The sequence below is a fragment of the Rhinolophus sinicus genome, linkage group LG09 (genome assembly GCF_036562045.2).
Source record: "Rhinolophus sinicus isolate RSC01 linkage group LG09, ASM3656204v1, whole genome shotgun sequence".
NCBI lineage: Eukaryota > Metazoa > Chordata > Mammalia > Chiroptera > Rhinolophidae > Rhinolophus > Rhinolophus sinicus.
The window spans coordinates 82,549,808-82,576,856 of NC_133758.1; the positions used below are offsets into that span (position 1 = coordinate 82,549,808).

General features: G+C 38.2%; 1 protein-coding gene across 4 annotated transcripts in view; it reads left to right on the forward strand.

The window, feature by feature from the left end:
• CDK14 (cyclin dependent kinase 14) overlaps positions 1–27,049 on the forward strand; it is a 546,519-nt gene that overhangs the window by 218,335 nt on the left and 301,135 nt on the right. For all 4 annotated transcript variants that reach the window (XM_019716536.2, XM_074340704.1, XM_074340703.1 and 1 more), the window contains one exon: positions 12,656–12,750. In XM_019716536.2, the coding sequence (XP_019572095.1) occupies positions 12,656–12,750 (95 nt within the window). The remainder of the gene's footprint in view (positions 1–12,655; positions 12,751–27,049) is intronic.

The following is a 27,049-nucleotide window of genomic DNA, read 5'->3' on the forward strand; positions in this document are numbered from 1 at the left end:
AACATTCTTAGTAAGTTATCTTTGCTTATTTCTGCATCTATGTCTATAAATCCCCAGGAGAAAGGCTGGTACAAGAGCTATGAAGACTATTTTTCTTTTTGATAGATGTTTACCAGTCTCTCCTCCCACTCCAATAATATCTGACCTCAAATAGTGTATGAGTGTATTTATTTCCTGACATCCTTGTCGATATCAAATACTAATTTGGATTAATTTGCTCGGCATTTCATTCGTTAGGCTTTCCTCCGGATGGTTGGCCTCCTCCCCAGCCAGTCCTTCTGTTTGTGTGTTGGGTGGGGTCTGTCAGGCCAGAAGCATCCCCTGTATGGACTTTACCTCTGCAGTTTTACGCTAGGAGCCTGGCATGATGGCTTGAGCATCAGAGACTTGGCTCTAGGCCCAGCTTGGCCATAGGCTCATTGTTGCTGCCTTGAATAAGTCCATTTTGTTGCTTTAGTTCTCACTTTCCTAGGATGTAAGTATCAAATGCTTAATGGCTACTTGACATTTTTCTTAAGTTTCTGAGAATGAATTGCAGAAATAGAGGGCTAGAGAGGGGAAGCCGGTACCAAATTATGTGATTTTTCACAGTCTTTCTGGACCATAATATTTTTATCTGAAAAAAGTACATCGAATGGACTAAATGTCCTCCAAGTTCTGTTTAGATCTATCTGTCAATGACTCTGTATTCAAAATGACTCGGAAAAAAATAGTCCTGTGCTCGTATTCCTAAGGGGTCTTTATTCCACCTCGTTGGTTTCAGTGGGTCTTTGAGGTCAACATTTGAAATGGTTATAATTTCATTTCTGCCTGTTCTTCTTTGGTAGAAACTGTGATCTTCCTGTAACAAATACTTCTTCCTTGTTCTCCTTCTAGTCCACTTTCTTACTCTGTTGGTTTGTGGGATTCAGAAACCCACTTTGAATGGTTGCTTCCAGATTTCTCATAATTGGTATTTTACTCGTAGTTTACACAATAATCCAAGTGATATTGGACTTTTACACGACACTCAAATATTCAGAGATCACAAATTTGGAGGTTCATCAAATAACATGCTATGAGAGCATCTGTCACTCTGGGGGGACAAGGAGGGTGGGGAACCATAGCAGTGATGTCTTGTATGAGAGGCCAATTGTGTATCTCCAGACAGACAACTTTTACCCACATCTTGTTATTCTAGAAAAGCCAAACTCATTTATGTGAAATCCTCTCTTTTCTAAATATTTAATAAATTTCTAAAACATTACACAAGCCAAGCAAACCAAGTCTGTGGGTTGGATTTGACTCTGCTGTAAACCCAGCTATGGTTTAGAACATCGTCCTGTTCTCATTGATACTGCCTTATTGTTTATGAGCATATCTCATGATGGGTATAATATTAGGATGTAATTTTAGTTTCTATCATGATCTTTTAAAAATAAATTATAATCTCAAACAAATTTTCAACCATCTTCCCATAATCTGAAACATGAGTAGAAATAAAACCATGCCTTTTTAGTTATTGCATTAGTAGGCAGCGTTTCTTTCACCTACTTACTGAAAGGAAAACTCCTAATGATGTCCTATAGGATGTTTCTTTTCAAAATTCAGGGAAATATATTGCCCGGTGTTTGTCAGTAATTACAACAGTGAGAATGGATTTATTTCCATCAACATATCCAGGCTGAGCTAACACATTGTAATAAGATAACCAAATCTGTAGCACAGTGTAATACCAGGACTACTGGAAGATCACGTAAGGATTTTATTTTTCTCGTTTGTGCACACGCTTTTCAACCTGCACTTAATAGGCATGTTCTATACACTCAGCACTGAATCAAGTGCTGTGACTACAGCAGGAGTTAAGAGCAAATAATGACTAAGTGGGGGATGCAGACAGGTAGAAATAGGTCATCAGGTAATTATAACACGGGACAGGACAACTCATGGTGCCAAGGGACTGAAAGAAAATGCTTCTAACTTGAGACTTCCAAAGCAAATACTAAGTTAAGATCTGAAGAGATGGCAGGAATGTGTGGGGCTCAGAGGCTGTAGGAGACGGGAGAGATTAGAACACATCCTACAGGTCTGACAAGACATGATGAATTGGAGATCTGCAAGAAGCACCATATGGCTGGAGTTCCGAGTGGTGCAGTGGTGGAGGAGCCTAGGGGAGAGCTTCATCAGGGGCCCTGTTGTGCGGTCCTTGTGAGTCCTGTTAAACAGCCGCTGAAAGGTTTTAGGAAGTGACTTGATCAGATAAAGGCAATTTAAGAAAGCCAACTTGAACAGCAATTTCCTTTTTAGCTCTTTTTGTTACTTTTTGCTTTAGTGCAGGTGGTGATGCTGCAAGTGAACAGCTGACAGATATATCTGATATATCTGCTGTCTTTGTGGTCTTCTTCGGGCTTTAATTACCTCAACACCTGAAAGGTGAAGATAAAGGGAAACCATGACCACGGCAAAACACTGGGAACAAAGACAGGAAAACCAAGACAATGAGAGAAATAGACGATGCTTTTTTTATTTTCCCTCCTTCTTCCTCCTCCCCTCCCTCCCCACTTCAGTTCAAACCATTCTTTCTCAGTCTAGTTGTGTAGGACACAGCTCCCTGGCCCATGCTGGTATTCTGAGCCTTGCGCTGCCCCCATCTGAGGTAGTCGGTTGCCAGTCGTAGGTTGGCTGCTTACAGCAGCTCACGGCAGCTCTCGCTGGCTGCTGGCTGCTCACGGCAGCCCAGCTCCAGGGAGAGCCGTTGTTCACAGTCTTAGCTGTAGAGGGCACAGCTCACTGGCCCATGTGGGAATTGAACCAGCGACCTCAGCATTAGGAGCATGGGGCTCCAACCACCTGAGCCACCGGGCCTTCCCAACGATGCTTATTTTGATTACAGAAACAGAATTGTACTGTGTCAGGCATCAGGAGACCAGGGTTTGAGACCTGTGGCCAAATTTCTGTATAGTTTATTTTCCAAGTTATCAAATGAAGGTTTGGGTTAGTTGCTCTTGAAGGTGACATTCTGCTTTACAATTCTGTAAGGAATTGTTTCAGTTGTGCTTGATGAGTCCATCACCCTGTGTACAAAGTCCAATCACAGATGTATTTACTGCACTAAGATTTTACATGTATGTGTATGTATGTGTGTACATATACTGTATATAAAACAGAAGGAAATTTTATTAGAAAAGGAAATGTGGGCCAATAGAAGGTAGAATACATTTGAGAAAACGATGGCAATGCCAATAACAGGTGGACCTTCACCTTAGTTCTCAGGAGCTGCCTTCTTGTATGGAAAGGCAGCTTGTTTGAGCAGGAGCTAGCGTCAGTATCAGACACAAGTGTAGGGACAGAGACACTAAGAAAGGTTTCCCCACGGTCACAACATTGGAGGCTCAAAGTGTCAGGAGTCAAACCATTTCCTACCAGATGAATAAATAATCAAATTAGCCCTTCATCCAGTTCCACAGGTTCGCAGTGCTGGACAGAGGTGTGCAAGATTTCTGGAAAATTTGAGACCATATTAGAGAAACTATTTTTTTCCCCTTTGTCATTTTCTTGCTTGGCCATTTGTTTGTTTGTTTGTGTTTTAACTACCACGTTAATCTGAAGTTACCTTGCTAATTTAGAGACATAAAACACATAATGTACAACTTCATTTCTTATACTTTACTTATGTAATTACCATAGTAGACAAATGTTTTATCTTAAGTAACAGTACAATACAGTGCATGAGCTCTAGCATTGCTAAGGTGATGCCAGTTTCTGACAAGTAGATAGTGACTTTAAAGAAGATAATATGAGACTCAATAAAAATTTTTAAAATTCTTCTTATTTTTTTTAACTGAAGTGGCTTCTCTGATGTAGAAGAAATTTAGCAAGGTTGGGAGGAAGCTTTCCTTAAACTCATTAAATAACATTTTGTCCACATAACTTTGCATAATTAGTTTTGATTTTATCATCAGAGTCCTCTGAATACTGAACACTCTACCCTTTATGTCAGTATATTTGTTTTTCTTTCTTGTGTCTGTATATTTCCAAACAGAGACAAGTCTCTTTCATTTGCTGCAGTAGCTGAAAGAATGTGAAGCAAGAGAAAGGAGAGCGGAGACTGGGGTTTGCCAGTCCTGCCACCATACATGGGAAGGCAACCCCTGACTCGATTCTTAATTGCCTTTCTTAGATTAAATACCTTGTAAAACTCTGAATATCTGAGTGGTGCCAGAGTGGGCCAAGTGTTGTGTATTCACCTGTGGAGCATCCCTGGACACAGAGCTGGAGGAAGCACTGGTGGGAGAGGAGCAAACTGGGACTGAGTGCACCAGCGACCTTCTTATAGTGGCCGAGCTCACTCAGAGCTGAAAGGAACCTGGGGCACCCGCCAGAGCCCCTGCTGATCAGCATGAAGGACTTGGGGCCTTGTCCAGGCCTTGGGATGGTTTACTGAGCTTCCTCTTGGGGTTGTAGGGTGCAGGTGCCATGACTGCCTAAAGGTTACCTCATGCTGTGAGGAACGCCGGGCTCTGTGCACTTTCCACTGCATTATACTGTAATTTGTCATTTTTGTAGCTTTGACTTTGCTGTACAGGCAAATGAAGGCGTGGTATGTTTACAATTCCAATTCAGAGGATAGGCAAGGGTAAGAATTAACCCCACTAAAAGTCACATTCATTCCTTACAGTCTTGTGCTCCTCTTCCCTCTGTGCTCATAACCTGCTCCCACTGAGTTCTGACCTCTGCTGCTGTGCGGTTCTCACAGCGCTGGTGCTAACGGCAGGCCTTTTACACAAAACCTTACCTTTTCACAGCTTTTAGAAACTGTTGTGGGGTTAAAAAGGTGATGTAATCATGACCTTATCCACATTTTATTCATACTGAAAAACTTTATGAGCTGACATTTTTGGGGTTTTTGAACTGAAAAGGAAAAAAACTACACATATCGAAATACCACCAAATTTTCAGAATAAAGAGTTTTCTCTGCCTTCTAGCTCAAGACTTTCTATCTTTCAGTGGAGTCAATCTCAATGGCTGTGTGTGTGTGTGTGTGTGTGTGTGTGTGTGTGTGAGAGAGAGAGAGAGAGAGAGAGAGAGAGAGAGAGAGACAGACAGACAGACAGACCAGGGAAATGAACTGATCGATTGACTTGCTGTTATTTTTGTTTGTTTGTTTTTTAAAGATTTTATTGGGGAAGGGGGACAGGACTTTATTGGGGAATAATGTGTACTTCCAGGACTTTTTTCCAAGTCAAGTTGTTGTCCTTTCAATCTTAGTTGTGGAGGATGCCGTTCAGCTTCAAGTTGTTGTCCATTCAGTCTTAGTTGTGGAGGGCGCAGCTCAGCTCCAGGTCCAGGTGCCTTTGCTAGTTGCAGGGGGCACAGCCCACCATCCCTTGTGGGAGTCGAAACCGGCAACCTTGTGGTTGAGAGGACGAGCTCCAACCAACTGAGCCATCCGGGAGCTCAGCGGCAGCTCAACTCAAGGTGCTGTGTTCAGTCTTAGTTGCAGGGGGCGGAGACCACCATCCCTTGCGGGATTCGAGGAATTGAACTGGCAACCTTGTGGTTGAGAGCCCACTGGCCCATGTGGGAATCGAACCGGCAGCCTTCGGAGTTAGGAGCATGGAGTTCTAACCGCCTGAGCCACTGAGCCGGCCCTGACTTGCTGTTTTGATTGATTTGCTTGTGGAACCATGAGTAGCCTGCAATGTAACTAAGCACATAAACACACAACACACATGCACACAGACAGACACACACACACACCATAAACATACTACCCATTCCTCCACATCAAAACCATACACAATGGGTTTTAAACTTTAGGATACATAAGCATTAAATAGAAAACTTGGTTGAAATACAGAGTACATGCTTCATGGGGACTAGAATTCTGTCTGTGTCTCCCCTGTGCCCAGGGATTGGCATGTAGTTGATATTAAATAAATATTTGCTGGGTGATGTTTGGGTCCCACCCCATCGATTTGGATGTGGTCGGTTTGGGATAGGAGCTAATGAATTTGATATGAGGCACTCCAGTTGGCTTTGATGTGGGTGGCTGAAGGACCACACACTGGGAAGCACCTCGTGGTGGTGGCTGTGATGACAGAAACGGCCTACTTCCTGACAGAGGAGGTAGGCAGATAGAGTCTCTTGTGTGGAAATATGCTGCAAAATTATTCTGCTTTGGGGAGCAATCTGACTGCTCCACCACTTTACTGGTATCTTGCAAAGTCGTGTTCTGTGTGCAGGCCCTTATGCACTAGGACGTGGCAGAGAAAACATTTCCTGACTTTAGATTTATCTGTATGAAAGAATGTAATAATAATTGTTCATATAAGGAGAGATTGATTTAAGTCTAGTCAGACAGTGATAACTATTATGATACGTATGTTTATTTTTCTCAACCAGAAGACTTCCACACATTTTCTTTTTTTTCATTGCATACTTTTAGTATTCTTCTTGAGTCTACATGTAACCCATGTGTAATACAGTGTAAAATAGCTCAAATTGAGCAAACTACCTAACAGCTTTTAAACCTAGTTTTTACAGCCAGACAAAAAAACAACTCTTCTGTTATCCAGTCTCCTGGTAACTCTTAGCCCCTAAGCTGTCTCTTTTCCATCTTCAAGACAGTACTTGAAGGATAACCACCACTGTCCCCAAGGTTTGTTTCTGCAGAAGTTCCTAGCAAGATGTTTCCATTCAAGAACCACATGTGTGACATTCGCATACGACCTGCATATGCGTGGATCCTTCCAGATTAGCTAGCGCATGGAAAGGCAACTGGAGGGACGGCCATTTACAGGTTCAACTGGGAGTAATTGGAGACAATAAAACTAGGAATCTTTTGCAGTGAGAAAATTAATCTTGATGCAAGGAAGTAACTATTTATACAAGAAATAGTTTCAGCATTTTATGTTAATGTGTCACATTAACAGGGCCTGCAGTGTTCCAGATAGGAAAAGAGACCCTGAGAATGCAAGGATTTGTACCAGTACCTGAGTAAGGAGGGCCTAGCAGTGAAGAATCACACTGCAGTCATAATGATTCATTAACTGTAATTGTACTGTAGTTGCATATTGTTCGGTTAAACATCTGTCTTTTCTCTGTGCCTATTTTTGTTGTTGTTGTTGTGTTTCGCTCCTAAGATTTTCCCATTCAGAATATTTTAGCTATGAAAAGATTCAGAATCCAGTGGCAAGTAAGTGAGATAGAACTTCTCGTTGAAAGTAGGTAGTTTTACTATTTCTGGTACAGCGATTTTTAGTAGCCTCAAAGCTCTCTAGCTGTGGGCTTGAAGAAAAAGTTTATCTATTGCAGTTATAGCTTGAGAAATGGTTGCTTGAGATATGGTTGGTTCCTTGGGTTTAATGGGTAGTAATTTTTGTCTTCTAGAAAAGTCTGTTAGCAGCCCCTGCAGTGTACCCCACTGAAAAAGAACACATAGAAAATATGAGAGGAAGAAGGTGAATTGTACTGTTTCTTTCCATAGACTAAAGGGGGAATGAGCAAGGATGGGTTGTATTTATTTGTGATCTCCCTTGTCCTAGTAGGATGTCAAATAAGGACCAAGAAAACTACCTGAAATATTAAAGAAGGGTTGTGTTTGTCTTTTCTTTTTTAACGTTGCTTTTAAAAATAACCACTACAGTGAGAACTTGATAAAATGGACAGACTCTGAGTTTTTCCATTAACTCAAAATTTATTTTAATCATGATGAGACTGGAGTTTAGGTGGAATTTCTCTCTTCCAAATTGGAGTGGAAACTTAAGATGTTTATTCTCAAAGTGGGAGGTCTAGGTTTCAATATGGCTGATGGGTAGATATCTGAATCCTGCTACCAAACTAAGGGAGGACTGCCTGTATCCATCTGTCCTACTGGGACTTTATCAGAGGCACAGTTAATCTTATGCACAACACTGTTTGTCTGTTTTTGTATTGTTTCAGCAGCACCCCAAAACTACTGTTAGAATTTTCACTCTCAACCCTAATTACAAGTCTTTTACATCGTGTACAATTATACCTTTTCAAGCCTCATCAGTGAAATGAATTTAAAATGTTGCCATATGTTTACTCAAAATTTGTGGGGAAACCAAGCATGCTGGCATTGCTAACATGAGTGTTACAGGATTTGTTTTGTGTGTAAACGATGAGAAAATAACATGTGGTGTATTTGTGATATCATTAGGACTACACGGAATTTTATTTTGACAATGTTTGTCTTAAAAAAGGAGACATCCTGGCACTAGGACTTGTAGGTGTTAATCACTGGACTGACTGGGCAGCCCAGGAGACAGCAGGGATGACAGTTCTCTGGCATCTTGCTGGGAGCAGTGGCTGCTGCATTGGCAGCCTCCAGTGTAATCAGGTCTGTCACCTACCCTGATGTTGGTAGAGATTATAGATGGTTTTTTGCTCCCAGGTGCCATTTTTCTGCCATCAGCTTTGAAATTAGTGGCCCTATCCTTTTCCAAATGTGAATTTATTAGGTTCATCTCAAAAGAAAGAGAGCTTGCTTTCAAAAACAGATATTGGTATTTATTTAACTGATAGTGTGTTTTAAATGTATTTAGAAATCTCAAAAGCTGAAATAATTGAAGCTTATTTAGAATGAAATGCAGAGGCTTTGAGTCTTCCTGCAGGAGTGGTTAAAATTATCATGAAAAAAGGTATGACTTTTTCCTATAATACTAATTGCTGTCAGGAAACAATATTTTTTCCCAAGATGAGTGATGGCAGGAATTTGATTTTACTGAAATTGCAGGAAAAACACAAGGGGAAATGATAGGTGTGAAGATGAGAAGTGAGAAACAATTTAGGTATAAGTGGTCAGAGAAGAAAGGTGGTGATGGGGGAAAAAGAAAAAAAAAATTTCAAGGCAAAGGATCCTCAGGGGATGAAATTCTCAATGAAGTGTAAGCTTCAGTCCCTTTTTGGAGTTGTTGCTGATCAGGATGGATCATCAGTAAATTTGACAAGCTGAGGGATAACTTGAAAAATGAAACAGGACAAGATTGCAAATGGTATTATATAACACAATGACAAAATTTGCCCTCACAAAGCCAGGTTCCTTTTCATACAACATCAGAGTCATTGGTGCTTAATTCATTTCACCTACACATGTTCCTGCACAAACTCGGTGTGTAGTACTGTTCCTGGCCATTATTTTCAAATATCCCGTGGTGCTTTGAAATACTGAGATCTGAGGATGAGTCTGCCTCAGAAGACTAGTGCAGCAGCAGGTGTCTATTTTAAAAATGCCATTTAACGTGTCCTTGTAAATGTCCATTTTAAAAATGAGCAAATGTGAAGTTGATCCCCAGATTAATATTTGAATGCTAGCTATTTGAAAAAAAGCTTTAATTGTTTAGAGCTGATGAAGTGGTTGAATAAATAAAAGAAGGAAGAGTGTAAATTATTGGAATTAACGAGACTAAGCTATCTTCAGTCTATGTAGTGGCTGTTCCTTCAAAGTGCATATGCTGTGATTTTATTATAATTTTTGAAATTATTTCCTCATGCACAGTAATTTACAAAGCTCAGATAAAATGAGTTTGTAGATATTTTTACTGTAAGGTTTTCAGTATGTAAAATTAACTTGCCCATGCCTTCCTTTCCTACTATCAACATCTCTCACCAGAGGGGTACATTTGTTAAAATTGATAAGCCTAATTTGGCATATCATTATTGCCCAAAGTCCATAGTTTACGTTAGGGTTCATGCTTACTGCTCTAAATCTCTTTTTAAAGATGTGGTCTTGGAGTATTGTTGATTATCAACGGTTCAAGTTTTGCCCAGGGCCACCAATGCCAGTAACCAGGTTCTGAATGACTGAATAAATGAATGATTATAAGGTCTCGACAGAACACATGCAAAATATTTTTCTTTTTTCTCTCCAGGTTGTATACCAAAGATCAAAATTAAAGACAGAGTTACTAAAATAAATAACAATGATAGAGGAAGCTTGTTATTTGAGTATTCTACCTGAATGGTCTTTGATGTAGAGGGAACTCATTCTGTTTATTTCTAATCTTACTGAGGGATGAAGAAGAGTTTATCTTTAAATTAACACTTATAGTATATAAAATGCTCTTATGTTAATTTAATAAGGGTTTTGATTTTGATTATTTGATTAAATGGGTTACTTGCATGGTTCATTATTTTTTACATTTTTTTCTGTCTTTTATGTTGTTTTTATTATACAAAGTTAGAAAGATGTAAGACTAAATCCACTTATTATTTATTAATAAGTAACGTTTTACAATCATATTTCATTTTTAAATTATGTTCCATTTTTCATTATTTGTTATAGGGAGATAATCCTAAAGAAATATTTTTTAAAAGCTCAGTTATGTCTTTTATGGTATTATTTGTAAAAACCCAAATCTTAGACAATAATTTTTTTTTCTTTTTTGAGATGAGCAGTGCCACACTGAGTCTGATTATGGTGATGGGATTGTCTCGTTCCTTTTTTCAATCAAAGGAAAGGAGGCTTCTATGGGGGAGAAATGGAATTCAAGAGGCAGAACCAGCTGTTCCTTTCCCAGATTTTGAAATTGCAAATATTATTAGCTGGTCTTTGGGTTTTTGGAGGCGTGGATATCAAGGGGCCCTTATGTTGAAAATGAGTGTCCTCTGTCATCAGACTGAGATCTGGGGCCAGTGCTGGTCTCATAGTAAAAGGTTGATAGATCAAACTTGAGGAAGACCTGCCAGATGACAGCAGGCCCTTTTCTCATTGAAGGAATTGAGTAAGCCCCTGCTCCATATGGGACAGGGTGTATGTCTGTCTGTCTGTCTTTCTCTTCTTCCCCACACATACACTGGAGTACTTAAATGAATGACATTCGACTGAATTTATTGTTGCTACTGTTTAGCAGGCCTTGATCTAGGACAAGGTGTTTGGAGGAGAATGAATGATGGCTGCCTGATCTTGAATCTTCTCACTCACACTCCTCCAAAAGTCATAAATCCAACAGAAAGAGGAAATAAAAGCACACATGACCCACACCTTCAAGAGCATTAAGAGACTCAGTAAGCTTGTGATTGCAGAGAATGGTACAGGGAAAGCTTAAAAGAGATTTAAGAAACTGTGACAACAGTGAAGGGGCATGTAAGACTTAGACAAAGCACAGAGAAATCACTTCAGAAAGAGAAAGCTGGGACTCTGTATAGTTCACAGCACTGACTACAGGAAAGGAGATCAAAAGTGAGTGGGACTGAAACTGTCAGCCATTAGAAAACATTACTTCTGGGAGAGATTCAGATATATAGGAAAAGGGTGGTACCTCTTGAGGACAAGGCAGTGAAAGTGAACAAGGAAAGAAAAGGGAGAAATTAAGGATCCTGTAGAAATGAAAAAGAAAGAGGGCACCCCACGCTCTTCCCTTTTTCTCCCACCAGCACCATCAATAAAAACTGCCTAGAATAAGGAAGAACTGATGGAAGAGACACCCCTGAAACTAAGAACCCAGTCCATTGAATGACTAGAAATAGAACAAAGTGATCCACATGTATACAGAAGTGTAAAAAAATTAGAAAATGTAAATCATTGCATTTCTGCTGATAAAAAATGCTTTTTAAAAAATCAACCATGAAATTAAAGAAAACTGTGTCCAACCCTATAATCTAAATTAAGTATTAATGTAGGCTCTTGGGTATATGAAGCAAACAAATACAAATTTTAAGAGAAGAGAGCCAGAAAAAACAAAAATGAAATGAGAGTTAATTGAACTCCTGGGAAATATAGAAGAAAAGATAAAATCAAATTGGAAATGAAGACTAAATTGCAAGATGCCCAAGGGAAAAATAGATTCAAATGATCGGTGACCCAATATCATTAATATTTACATTAAATGTAGATGGTCTAAATATCAGTTAAAAGTCAGAGATTGTTGTCTATAAGAAACTCACTTCAAATATAATGCTATTGGTAGGCTAAAAGAAGAAAGATACAAAAAGATACACCATGTAAACACTAATTAAAAGCAAGATGGAATAGCTATATTAATATCAGACAAAACAGACTACCAGAACAAAGAAAATTTCCAGGAACAAAGAGAGACATTGATATTGATCAACAGTCCAATTCACAAAGAAAACACAGCAATTCTAAATGTATCTACAATAAACAACAGAGCTTCAAAATATACAAAACAAAAACTGGCAGAATTCAAATCGCCAGTTACAGTGGGGGGTGTCAAAACCCCTCTTTTAGTCATTGATAGAACTACTCTTCAGAAAATTAGCAAGTATTTAGAAGAACTCAACAAACCATCATCCAACATGATCTAAGTGACATTTATAGAACTCTCCACTCAACACTAGCAAAATATATATTGCATACATATGACATGTATACCAAGATAAACCGTATCCCAGGTAATAAAACGAACCTTAACAAATTTAAAAGAATTGAAATCATGCCAAGTATGTTCTCTGACCGTAATGGACTCTAACTGGAGATTAATAAAAAAAAAACAACAGGTGAAATAATTGGGGGGAGTTTCATCTAAATGAAAATGTTTTTCCTCTGCCCTTGCTTCTGAATTGTTATTGGCTTGAAAAATGGGAAAATAGATATATTTTATCTGACAGTGTGCCAAAATGGTAATGAAACAACATTGTCAGTTGATTATTACCCATGATAATTTATCTCTTTGTCCACTTTATTTTACAGCTTCTCTGTTAAAAGGACTAAAACATGCTAACATAGTGTTGCTTCATGACATTATCCACACCAAGGAGACGCTGACACTTGTGTTTGAATATGTGGTGAGTAAAACAAGAATTCAGACTTTGTCAATATGAATACAAATCTTAAAGTATTGCCATAGAGTTTCAGTTTGGGGTTGCTATACTGAATTGAGTATTTTATCTGAATACATATAATTTATCTGAGTACTTGTAATTTTGCATTATTTTGAGTGATGTGTAATCTTAAGAGAAAAATCCAGAAAAATGTTAAGTTGAATGAATTTCCATAAGATATATTATCTATTTATAACCTATTTCTTACATGGATACACTGTTATTTTTAGGTTTATAAATAGGATTAAACAGCATGATGGTTATCAGTCCATCAGAGGAAGTTCACAAATGATAAAAATGTTTTTTTTTTCTTTTTTTCCCTGTGTACTTGTAGCTTGGTTCCTTAAAGGCATCCTTATTAGGATGTTTTCTGGTGAAGGAAAGCCTGATACTTACAATTTAGACTTCATAGTTTTCCCCTTCAGTTAGTATTTCAACTATTAATTAAAACTTCCAATTTGCAAAGCACACAATGTAATGATCTTATTGTGTTGAGAGTATTACTGCTAGAAGACTTGGACTTGAACTCATAATTAATCTTTCTCCATTTCTCTTAGAAAAACATGTGGTATTTGTGTAGCACCACTTCAGCATTTAACTGTGGAATCATGAAATGTAACCATGATAATTAACATCCCAGTTTTCACAGATGGATCTGAGAACATATAATTTATAAGATACAGATGACATTGGTGGAGACTTTTATTGAGAAGAATGGTTGTTGGTATTGTGAATGTATTAAGATCCCACTTGTAATTACCACACTACTTCTTTTAAAAATTTGAAATAGTTTTCATCTTTCCTTAAAAATACATAATAGAATGAATATTTGCAACATTTTTATTTTGCGAATGTCTGCCTGTCTGTCATTTGAAAATTGTTGTCTTATGAAGAAGCCATTCATCTTGTCTATTTACATATAAATGGTAGATACATTTAAATAATATGGTAATGTGGCTACAAGGACAGCTAGAGCTGAGCAATTGAATATATTACATGCTACCAACAATAGATGCTGATTCACACATCAATGCAAATATAATTCTTTTGTTTAATCGATGATTTTGGAGTCAATAATATATTCAGCTGATTCGGAATTGGAATTTTTTTCATATTATCCAGTATGTCTAGTTGCAATATTTCAGTTAAATCTAGATTTTTCTTATATACTTGACTAACTTTTGTAATGTTTTGTAGAAAAGAAATTTCAAAAATATACTTGTTCCCTCTCCAAGATAATTAAATAAAAAGGGAAAAAAATAGTTTTGCCCCTAAAATCAGTAACATTGATAGAGAAACTAACAAAAACAATGTGAAGATATATCCTCCAAATCTTAAAAAAAAAAAAATTAAATATATTTGTGGGGATAAAATTGTGCATATCAGATCAGATGACACTTGATGATTTTATTGTCTGTGGATGTTGCCACATAAAAGGAAAGAAATTCACTGTCTTGCAATATTTGCTAACGAATTAAGACTGACTTTTAAACAATCGTTTTTGTGTGAGTGAAATTTTCTCTGGTTCCAATTCTTGTGGATACATCCCAGGTCCTCTTAAATCAACCGCAGACAGCCTGCACACATGCAGTACTCTATAGGCGACATTTCATTCCTAATTTCTCTGTGGGAGTTAACACATACATGAACCTGTTCTCTTTTACAGGATGAGGCGAGCTTCTGTCATCCGTGGCTTATGATTACCTTGCTTTACCTCTTCAGTTCTCTGCTCCACTTTTATTTCCTTACTTTCCCATTGTTTCTTGGTCTTCCTCCTTTCCATTTTTCTTTGGCTCTCTTTTTTATAGTTTTCGTTTCATATCCTTTTGTTCTTTTTTATTCTTTTCGTTTCCTATCCTTTTGTTCTCTCTGGTGAAGAACTTTTCGTTGCTGCAACTGAAGTTTGTTTAGTTTTGTTTCTTTTAAATAAAATGTTTCAGTGAATCTCTGAAATCAGAGTTGGGGGTGAGGCTGGTAGAGAACATCTCCAGGTGATAGAAATATCTTACGAGAGTCTTTACCAGTTAGAGTGGGGAAGGTGTAAACCCCTTGGCAGCATTCGTCTGTCTATGTGGGAGTTGCCCAGTACAGAAATAACTTCCCTGAATACTTCCTAAAGTTTTTATTTTCGTACATTGCTTTTTCATTGATTGTTGTTCATATATATGCTGATACCTCAAGCAAAATTAAGGTTTGAACATACTTGAACGTATTAGTTTAATTATATTGCTTTCCTCACACTATCTAGAAGAAATAAATTCTACTCTTTTATTGAATGCTTTATAGCAGTGGAAAGGCAGTAGTAATTTCAAAGCATGAAATGTCTTGGGAATTAGAGCAGATCTAGGTGAAGGACATAGGACAGGAAATAGGAGGGCACTGTAGGCTTGGGATGATGGGTGAGAGATCAGAAAGGGAAGTGAAAGAGTCTTTAAGACAAGTATGATCACAACACAAAAAACCAAGAACCAAAATTTATTGAGTTTTATGCTGGGCATTCTGATCAGGGCTTTCTGTGCATTGTTACTTTTGATGTTCTCAACAGCCTTAGGGAACTATGAATATCACCAATTTACAAAGGAGAAACCTAAGGATTAAAGAGCTTTTCCAGGTCTTGTGCTATGTAAGACAAACTCAGACCCATCTTACTCTGAATCCTAATTGTAATATTATATCTCCTGTTTATTTTTATAACTTTACTTAGGTGGAGCCTTTGGAGAAAAAGGAAACTTTTTTTTTTCTTTCTACAACCCTTTTTGTACAACCTCTTCACTTAAGATCCTGAGTGCAGTAAATCCTAAATATAGTTAAATTGCTTTACAGCATACATAAGTTTCATAGACTGGTCAAAACTAGGTCATTTTATTTTAATTATGAGATTTTTTTAAGTTTCCATAAAACAAACTTTTAAGGTACATTGTAGGAATCTACTTAATCATACACACATACACACATACATACACAGAGAACCTTGTTACTTAGCAAGACCGAAAATCAATATCAAACATTTAATCTACAATTTCTTAAACTTCGTGATGATATTGCCATATTTCTGAATTGTTAACGTCAAAGTTTTCTAAAAACTGTTGGTTTTGTAGTTTCATGTAATTAATAGTACCTTTTTTGAGGGAGTTAATCAGTGTAAGACAAATAAATACATCCTTCCCATTAAAACTCTAGATATGAAGGGAAAGTAAAATAATTTAAGGTTCATTAGGTCCTACTGGATTTTTCCATTGGATTAGAATTAACTAAGTTTTCAAGAGTTTTTTGAGGTACCTATGTAATTTGAGTTCCACAAAGTAAAAGATTCCTATTTATGATAGTTTACACACTGCATAATATATTCCTATTCTTTGCATTAAGAGAACTCTAAGCCTCGCTGCTTTATATTATTTCAATGAATGACATATTAGGTTAATTAATAAAAGCTTTCTGATGGCCAGACTAATGAAATACGTAATGAAAAGTTTGTGATGTGAAAAAATATTTGAGGAAATGACTGAAGGTCATTATTTTTTTAAATTATGTTTTAAATATTGTTATTAAAATATAGTTAACATGCAATATTATATTAGTTTAGGTGTACAACATAGTTATTCAACATTTATAGACCTAAAGAAGTGATCACCAGAAGTCCAGCAACCATCTGACACTGTACCACACTGTCACAATATCATTGACTATACTCCCTATGCTGTACATTACATCCTCATGAATTACATGTTTCATACTTGGAAATTTGAACCTCTTTTTCCCCTTCACCTTCCCCCCCCCTTTTAATTTTCAATTACAATTGATATTCAGTGTTACTTTCAGGTATACAGCATAGTGGTTAGACATTTATATAATTTACGAAGTGATCCCCCTGACTAGTCTAGTACCCACCTGGCACTATACATAGTTATTATGATATTATTGAGTATATTCCCTATGCTTTACTTTGCATCCCCATGACTATTTTGTAACTAACAATTGTACTTCTTAATCCCTTCACCTTTTTCACCCTGTTCCCCAGCCGCCTCCCATCTATCACCTCGATAAATCTAGTATCATCTGATACCTTACAAAGTTTTTACAATTCTATTAACTATATTCTTTATGCTATACCCTACATCCACATGACTACTTTGTAACAACAACTTTGTACTTATTAATCCCTTCCCCTTTTTCATTCACCCCCAAGTCCCTTCCTGTCTGTCAACCATCAAAATATTCTCTGTATCTGAGTTTGTTTCTGTTTTGTTTGTTTATTTTGTTCTTTAGACTCCACGAATAAGCGAAATCACATTGCATCTGTGTTTCTTTATCTGACATACTCCACTCAGCATAAACCCTGCACGTTCATCCATGGCACCGCTGATGTCAGGAGCCCATTCCCTTCCCTGGCTGAGCAATATTCCTTTTATATATGTACCAACTACTCTTTATCTATTCATTCATTGACGGATACCCAAGCTTCCTCCATATCTTGGTCATTGTAAACAATGCTGCCCATTAAAACCCTAGATATGAAGGGAAAATAAAATAATTTAAGGTTCATTAGGTACTACTGGATTTTTCCATTGGATTAGAATTAAGTTTTCAAGAGTTTTTTGAGGTACTTATGTAATTTGAGTTCCACAAAGTAAAAGATTCTTATGATAGTTTATACACTGCATAATATGTTTCTGTTCTTTGCATTAAAAGAGAACTCTAAGCCTAGCTGCTTTATATTATTCAAATGAATGACATGTTAGTTTAATTACATAAAAGCCTTCTAATGGCCAGACTAATGAAATACGTGATGAACACATGGGTGCACATGCCCCCTCGAAGTAGCGTTTGGGTTTCTCCGGATAACTATCCAGAAGTGAGATTACTAGGCCCTTCTTTATCTCTTGTTATAGACTTTGTTTTAAAGTCCATTTGTCTACTATGGGTATTGCTATCCCATCTTTTTTTGTTTGTTTGTTTCCATTTTCATGAAATATCTTTCTCCCATTCCTTTACTTTCAGTGTGTGTGTCTTTGGATCTGAAGTGAGTCTCTTGTAGGCAGCATATGTAAGGGTCTTGTTTTCTTATCCATTTAGCCACCCTATGTCTTTTGATTGGAGGATTTATTCCATTTACACTGAAAGTAATTATTGATAGCTATGTGGTTATTGTCATTTTATTATTCATACTTTTTATCTTTTTAAAAAATGTTAAAGAAGTCTCTTTAAGATTCCTTGTAATTCTGGTTTGCAGTTAATGAACTCCTTTAGCTTTTTCTTGTCTAGGAAGCTCTTTATCTGTCCTTCGATTCTAAATGATAGCTTTGCTGGGTAGTGGTTCTAAGTCCTTGCTTTTCATCACGTTGAATATTTTGTGACCATCCCTTCTGGCCTGCAAAGTTTCTGTTGAGAAATCAGCTGACAGTCTTATGGGAGCTCCTTTATAGATAACTATCTGCTTTTCTCTTGCTGCTTTTAAGATTCTTTCTTTGTCTTTCACCTTTGGCATTTTAATTATAATGTGTCTTGGTGTGGGCCTGTTTGGGTTCATCTTGTTTGGGATTCTCTGTGCTTTCTGGGCTTGTATGTCTACTTCTTTCTCTGGGTGAGGAGCATTTTCCATCATTATTTTTTCAAAAAGGTTTTCAATTCCTTGCTCTCTCTTCTCCTTCTGGTAGCCCTATGATGCAAATATTGGTACGCTTGATGTTGTTTCAGAGGCTCCTTAAACTAGGCTCATTTTCTTTTCCTGCTGTTCTATTTGGGTGTTTTCTGCTATCTTATCTTTTAAACTGCTGACTCAACTCTCTGCTTCATCTAATCTACTGTTGATTCCCTGTAATGTATTCTTCATTTCAGTTATTCTTTATGTCTGACTGGTTCTTTTTCATGTTTTCTATCTCTGTTTTTATGTTTCCTATTTCTTTGTTGAAGTTTTCCCTGAGATCACTGAGTATCCTTATAACCAGTGTTTGGAACCCTGTGTTCGGTAGATTGCTTGTCTCCATTTTAGTTTAGTTCTTTTTCTGAGCTTTGTCCTGTTCTTTTATTTGCGACATGTTTCTTTGTCTCCCCATTTTGGTTACCTCCATGTATTTGTTTCTATATATTAGGTAGAGCTGCCATATTTCCTGGTCTTAGTATAGTGGCCTTATGCAGTAGGTGTGTTATGGGGCTCAGTGATGCAGCCTTCTTGGTCACCTGAGCCAGGTACCCCAAGTGTTTCCTTTGTGTGGGTTGTGTGTGCCCCCCTGTTGTAGTTGAGCCTTGGTTGCTGTTTGCACGTCAGGTGGAGGGATTGACCCTCTCAGGTTGTTTGGTTGTGAGGACTGACCATGACTACAGTGGAGGAGCTGTTGTGTAGGGGCTGACGGTACAGAGCAGGGTTCACTTTAATAGGGCTCTGGTGCCTGCCCAGTGTGCCCTTTGTGTGTGTCGTCCTTGGAGGTGGCAGGTTGATGCTCTGGCCAAAGTTGGCCACCAAGCATGCCAGCCCCAGGGCCTTCTTGGATAACCCCCACTGCAGGCCAAGTTTAGCTGCATCCTGTGAGCTGCCGGGGGCCACCTGTCATGAGCCACAAAGCAATCTGCAGAAGGCCGCCACCTGTGCTGTGCTTGGAGGTGCCTCAAGAGGCCAAGCCGTAAACTGAGGCCGGCTGTGGCTAGTGCCCAGCTTAGTGCTGCTCAACCAGAGGAAAAGGATACGCCAAAGCCAGATACTGCTTGTTTGAGTTTTGAGAGTCTTTGAGAGATTGTTGGAAAGTCTGCAGCATGAACCAAGATAGGCTGTTTATGTGGAAAAGCCACTGGAAGTGGCTTGGGTGGGCCTGATGTTGGGTGGGGCAGGGTCTCAGGGAATCAGTGTGAAGGAACAGTGTCAGCCAGGTTGATGGAGACTCAGATATCGCTGCCACCTGCATCATGAGGGAAGTGGACTCTACAAAGAAACAGTGGCTTCTGCCAGCATCTTCCTCCAGGAGAAAGCTGCACCTTCAGCCTTTTTTCCTGAAGCCAGACAAGTCAGTTCCTCCCTGTATGTCCCTGGCTTCTTTTGAGCTGCTGCCCCAGCTTTGGAACTCAGAGTGAATGAGTCCGTCAGCGAGTAAATCCATGTGTTGTCCCTTTAAAAAGAGCGCCTGGGACTGCACCCTCCCTCATCTCATCAGCTACAGTCTCTGCTGGAATTCACAGCCAGATGTCTGGGACTTCTCTGCCTGGCACTGAAACCCTAGACTGGGGAGCCTGGTGTGGATCTGGGACCCCTCGCTTCTCTAGGGGGGAACCTCCACAGACAAGATACCCCTCCCAATTTTTAAGTCACACACAGGTGTGGGATCAGCCTGTTCTGTGTCTTTGCCCCTCTTACCAGTCTCAATGTGGGTTTTTGTTGTTTTTTTTTTGTATGTTCTTAATTGTAGGGCTTCGGTTCAGCTAGACTTCAGGTGATTCTCAGTGATGATTGTTCTATAGTTTTGTTGTGGTAATTTTGATATGGTCATGAGAGGAGGTGAGTACAGTGTTTACCTACTCCGTTGTCTTCACCAGATCTCTGAAGGTCGTTATTAAAGTAATTCAGTGGGTAATAGGATGTTGTTAATACCTCTTAAGTATTGTGAAGAGCTCCTAAAACATCTGAAATATAGACTGTTATACACTTTCAAAGTGTGTAGATATGATCTGCAAGCTGCAAGGTTGGGAACACACTAGGAAATATCCTGTCCCAGCAGCGCATGTCTCAATGCTGTAATATGCGAGTCCTGTGGTGCGTGCTATTTGGAGGACTACCTTTCTCCAGTTGTTGTCAAGCAAAGGAGAATCGTCAACCAAGGAGTGGCTTGATCAGCTTTAAAAGGTATCTGGTTTCATAATGGTCTAAAATGTACTCTTATAACTACCTTTTTTTCTGCATGGGTTTGAGACTTAGAAGAGAAATATAGAAAATAGTGAAAGTGCTCACACATTTTTTTCTACTTAAACAGAAAGTAAAGTAATTTAGTTTTTATTTTTTTTGCATAAGACAAATAAGTGCTGCATTACTCTATCACCATGCTGAAAAATTTAAACATATTCCAGAAGTGGAAATACAAATATTAATAGTCAACATGATTATGTAAATATGTATTATCATTAGCTAAAGTGCATAACTATTTTGTTCTATTTTAAATTTAATGAGAGTAAAGTAAGTAAAATAGCATTTTTCATTACACATTTAATAATTATCTGTAAGAAGAAAAGCAACAAACTTACAGCTAATCATGATATTTATTAGAGCAATCATTTTCTTTCTTCTGCTGAGCTGTAAACTAGTGAAGTAACCCAAACAAATGTGCAACATTATGTAAAACAAAAATCTGTATTCCACACACACAAAACAAAGTGTCACCAAATATCATATAAAGTGATTTATGGATTTCCAGAGATCACATAATGTGTTTTTATAGTACTTTACATTCTACAATGCACTCTCAAAAATGTTGTTCCATTAGAGTCCCTCTTTGGCCCTTTGAAGTATGTAAGGCTTGTAATATTGTTAATTAGTTATTTTACTGAGGAAGAAAAATAATACTTGGAAAATTTACTAAAATCACTCAGATAGACTAAAAGGGTAAAGAGAAGACTTTAGCTTAAGTCTTCTCTACCTAAAGATCCTTGTTTTTCCATTTCACCCTGCAGCCTGCTGGTGTCAAGCATCTGCATAGTTTGATATGATGGCCTGAGGTATGTGTGATGCTAGGATATGGGACGTGCTGCTGAGAGTTATGTTCTGTCTTTTCACCCTGTGACACTATCTACCTAATTGTGTGGTTTCTCTGCCTCATACATTTTGATTTCTAAATCTATGAGGAATGCTTTAATTTGCATGATTTTATGCTACATCTGTTCTTGATTACTTGAGCTCTCCATCAGAATTCTGGTTTCCAGATTAAACTATCCAGGGGCAACTGAACATTTTTCTGCATTCCTATGAGATAAAATGTGCGTGTACATGTCCATGCATAGCAAACTTTAAATGGGGATGATCAGGGAAGGCCTCACTGAGAAGGTGAGAGGTAGCTAGGATCTGAAGGACAAATATGAAGGATCTGAAGGAGAAAACCACATAAATTCTAGGAAAGAACCTTCTAGAGAGAAGGTTCGTGTGAGGAGCAGTTGGGCTCCTGTGGTTGGAATGGAGCAGGCCAGGATGAGACAAAGTCCAATATGCAGTGGGGTCTGGATTGTGTCAGGCCTTGTAAGCTTTTGTGTTAATGAATTTCGCTTTTACTCAGAAGCCACTAAAGGGTGCTAAGCAGAGGAATGAGGATCTGATCCAACTTATATTTTGCTTTGATCTCTCTGGCTTCTTTCTTAAGAAAAGACTACAGGTGGACATGTTCTGGAGCCAGGGGACCAGTCAGGAGGCTATTGCAATGACTTAAGCATGAGATGATGTCAGTAGTGCAGGTGGGGAAAAGGGGTTGGATTCTGGATATATTTTCAAAGTTGAGCTGATAGCATTTGATGTGGGATTTAAGAGAGGAGGAGGAGTCAAGGAGGTCCCCAAGGATTTTGGCTGAGCTACTCGGATAGTGCAGCTGCTTTGAGGAGAGATGGGGCAGACTGTGGCAGGAGCACTGTGGGCAAGATGCCACTCATTTTTAAATGAGTTAAGTTTGAGGTGCCTATTACATATGCAAGCGGAGATGTCACAAGGCAGCTGGATACATGAGTCTGGAATTTAGTGGAGAGATCCGAGATAGAGATTTGGAAGTTGTCTGGGTTATAAATTTTTACAAAGAGATTGGAATGAGACCACCACGTGAGATAATTGTTGCATTGATAGCCCTACATTACCTATGCCTTCAGCTACTCATACTTTTGTATAGTCTATGCCCCTTAGTCTAGGCTGGGCTTGTGCTGTAACCAGTAAAACAATATGATGGAAGTGACACTATGCCCATTGCAGTCCTGACACCTTGTTTTGTGCTCTTCAGCGTCTTGACTGTCGTGTGATAGTTCTAGTTGTCCTGCTGGAGAGACTACGTAGAGAGGCAACGAAGAGAGGGAGAGTCCCTAGACTATATGGAGGAGAACTGAGAACCCAGAAGACAGTGTAAAATTGGGCCCTAGACATGGGACCCCAGTCAAGCCGTTTGCCCAGCCAGCCTAACTATGTGCCAGACATATGACTGAACAAGCCACATGGGATGGAGGGTGGGGGAGAGGGGTGCTGCATTCAAGGTGCACAGGTATCGGTGCAACTCAAGGTGCAAGGTGCACAGTGAGTTATCCCTGCTATACCTTTTCTGAATTTACAACCCAAGAACTGTGAGAAATAAAATAATGGTTGTTGCTTTAAGCTCCTAAGTTCTGGGTTAGTTTGTTGTGCAGCAGACTATAACTGAAGCAACATATGAGTCAATGAACACAGAAAATGGAAGAGAGTTTCATGGCCTAAGCACTTAGGCACTTCCACCTTAAAGGTCAAAGTGATGCCCAACGGCCAACAAAAGATACTGAAAAGGAAACACCAGGAAGAAAGGAGATTATTCATGAACTCAGATAAAACTGTTTCATCTGAGACTGAGCTAGATAGACTTGGGTTTCAGAAGAGCAGGGGTTTCCTCTCCGGTGCCTAGCAGAGTGTCTGGCATATAGTAGGTGGTTAGCAAATACATGTTATATGAATGAATGAGTGGCATTTGCAGCAGGAAGAGCAAGAGACTATAATAGTGTTATTACTAAGGGCAAACAACCAAGAGAAAGTAGAACGACTTAATTCATATTTAAATGTTGTCTTAATTTTTCCATTTATCTATATGCCATCTTTAGTTTCTGTGTATAGTTTATTTTTCCTCTCAAAGGAAACATTCTTCCAAGCGGAAGATCAAGAACAAATCAGACTTCATAGCAATTAGAGCAGACCTCAGACAATGCCACCTAGTTGTGTCGAAAGAATTAAAGTGTCTAGCCACTCTGAATCAATGTACCAGTCAGCGTTTTCTATGGCAAGCAACAGAAATTCTCTTTGGTTGAACTAATCAGAAAAGTTCATTGAGAGGGTATCATGTGGCCAACAAATCTGATTGGAAGACTTTAAAAATGGTCAGGAATTGTGTGAGGTTGGATGGCCAGAACCAGAGCCAAAATCATGCCATGGAACTGTCCACTGAGTACCCTGAGAACCAAGAGTGCAGGCTCCAGACATCGTTTCTTACTTCACTGGCCTGGCAGCTCGGGCAATTGGATGTTATTACCTGTGCTGATGATGTCAAAATGGCGTCTACAGAGTCCCTGCTTCTTTGAGTTGTTGGCTCCTCATGCTAAGTGAGAGTTGGTTGTGTTTGATTAGCTGACACTAGGTCACATGCCCATGTTTTGACTGCACAGGCCCCTGAGAAAGTGAGTATCTGGCCTTTGGCTTTTGTAATGGCAGGTGAGTCTTGCCTCCCACCAAAACTCATAAAACAGGGAATTTTCCCAACAGAGGGAATACATTCAGATATAGGACACACTTCCCTCAGATCTCTGCTCCTTCCCCCACAAAAAAACATCTCATAAACGTCCACTAGAATCAATTCATTATGTAGTACCAGATAAATTACATCTAGAATGTGAAAAGAATTGCAGATGGTATGTTCATATAATCATTGTTCATAATCTTAGAGAAATCATCAAGAATGAAGGTGAGCAAAAGTAATGCTGATATTTAAAGGGTGGTGGGGAACAAACCTCTGAATCTAAAGACATATAAGCTTACTATAGAACACTAGTGAAATTCAAAAATTGATTTTTTGACATTAAAGTCTAATACCCTTCCTTCCCTTATAGTAAGAAACAGTGTTATTTCTTGATTTCAGCAAAGTTTATGACAGGGACTCTCAGTAAATCCTTTAAATAGAATAAAATTGAAATCCAGTTGTTAGAAGATTATTAATCTTTTAAATTATTGCTGGTTGAACAACTTCACCCAAAGCTTATGGATTAATGAATTGACAGGGTGGAAAAAAGTCTATCAGGGTATGCTGGAAGGCATAGACCTTGACCTTGTCCTATTTGATATTTTTATTAATAACTCAGATAAAGATATGGTGATGATGTACTTGGTGTGTATGTGTGTGTGTGCGCGCGCGCGTGTGTGTGTGTGTGTGTGTGTGTGTGTGGTACCTAAAAGCCATGATTAACAGTTGGAGTGACGGAATCAGGGGTCAAAAAATAATATGATGAAATGATGACCAAACCTACAAGGTGAATTGCTGTGGGGATAAGTAAAACAATCTGTTTAAGTTTTAAAAAAAAAAAGACATCCCAACCTAATCCAGAAAAACAAGGTGGAGGAGAGTTAACTTAAAAGCAATTCATGTGTAAAAGGCTAGTAATTTCTTTGGCTCAAAGAACTGCAACCAACAGGAGTATACACTGGGTGGTCCAATGCGATGGCAAGAGGTCTATGAACCTTGTACAGCATAAACCCAGGACAAGTGCCAGGAAGACTTCTTCAGGAAAATTAAAGACATATTGGAGAGTAGTTAAAAGGTAACATCTATTCCAGACAGAATAAGAAAACCAAGTGTGAGAGTTCTGAGGAGTCTAGTTCTAACTTAATCATGGGAAGAATGTTAAAATGTTTGTGTTTTTTGTAAATTAAATTCAGTGCCCTGAAGTGTAATGAGCATCTTATTACTAAAAGTATTCAGGCAGAGGATAAATGGATCCACAGAAATACTGGGAGAAAGGTTCCTAACCTGTACTCTATGCAAAGGACTGAAATATATAATTTAGATGTGTTATTCCATGTAGTTCCAACTAAAACCATGAAGTAGGTATAAGGTGAGGAAATTCAGGCAAAAATGTCAAATACAGTTGACCTTCAACAACGTAGGTTTGAAATGCACAGTTCCACTTATATGCAGATTTTTATTTTAATAAGTATGTAGTATAATGTAATAATGTAGTAATAAGTATATATTTTACAGTATACTGTAAGTATATTTTCTCTTTCTTATGATTTTCTTAATAACATTTTCTTTACTCTAGCTTTCTGTATTGTAAGAATACAGTATATAATACATATAACGTACAGAATATGTGTTAATTGACTGTTTATATTATTGGTAAGGCTTCCGGGCAACAGTAGGGGAGTCAAAACTTACACATAGAATTTCCACTGTCCATGGGGTCAGGACCTCTTAGCCCCGTGTTGTTCAAGGGTCAACTGTACTCCAGTCACACCCTCTCCAGTGCCTGCATCATATCATTTCCTGCGTCAAGTGTGAATCCAGGTAATTCCAAGTGTACATAGCAAAGGACTCCTCAAGTTTTTGCAACTGGTATGTAAACTCATCTCATTTGGCATAATTTTTGGAAGCAGAAACACAACTTGCTATGGTCATTCACTTAATAATTCATTTGCTCATTAATTAATTAATTAATTAATTAATTAATTATTTTTCCCTCCAGCATATGTGGGCTGTCTTCTCTGTGCCAGTGACTATCCTTAAACTCTAGAGATACAAATATGTAGCCCTTGTTTTTAAAGAGGTTGAAATTCTCTGGAAGATTGTGACCATAAACTAGATAATCTTTGTGTGCCACTTGAGTTAAAAATTGCTGTCACAGAACTTCATGTGTCATGGGACTAGAACACAATTAGTGTTTTAGTGAAAACAATAGGAAAACTGGATTTGACTCATGAACTTCTTTTGTAGAGGAGTTTCAAGGATGTTTTAGTTTCACATATGGAGAACTAGATATACAGTGTAATACTATGATTCTGTATTCTGAATGGGAGGGTTGTCGTTCAAAACCAAGTACCGAATGTGAACAGATGTAAACATTATGGATCACTGAATGTGCATGCAGCATAAGATAGAAAAATTCTGAACCAAAAGGGGAAATTAAAGAAATGAAAAAGAAAAAGGTTAGCTTTCAATCAGTGATCTGTTCTGAACTTCTCATTTTCTCTAATTGATAGGATACAGTCAATTAACTTCTTTTCTGTCCTTTTCCCTAATGGCTTTTTCTCACCTAGTAAGCAACCACGGTCCTTTTAGTTATTTTCAACTGTGTTTTTTCACTATCATGTTGGATTCTGAGATTTTAATTTATTTTTTTCTCTTTACATAATACCTATTTTCTTTATGTTCTAGTTTTATTTCATATAGTTGCATCCTTATTAGGAAGTCCTAATCATAGTTCAGTATTTTAATTCACATGATTTAAGATAGAAGCTTGTCTAACTGTTGCAATAGTAGATGCTGGATTATCTACAAAAACACACTTATGAGTACATCCCACTATCGATGAG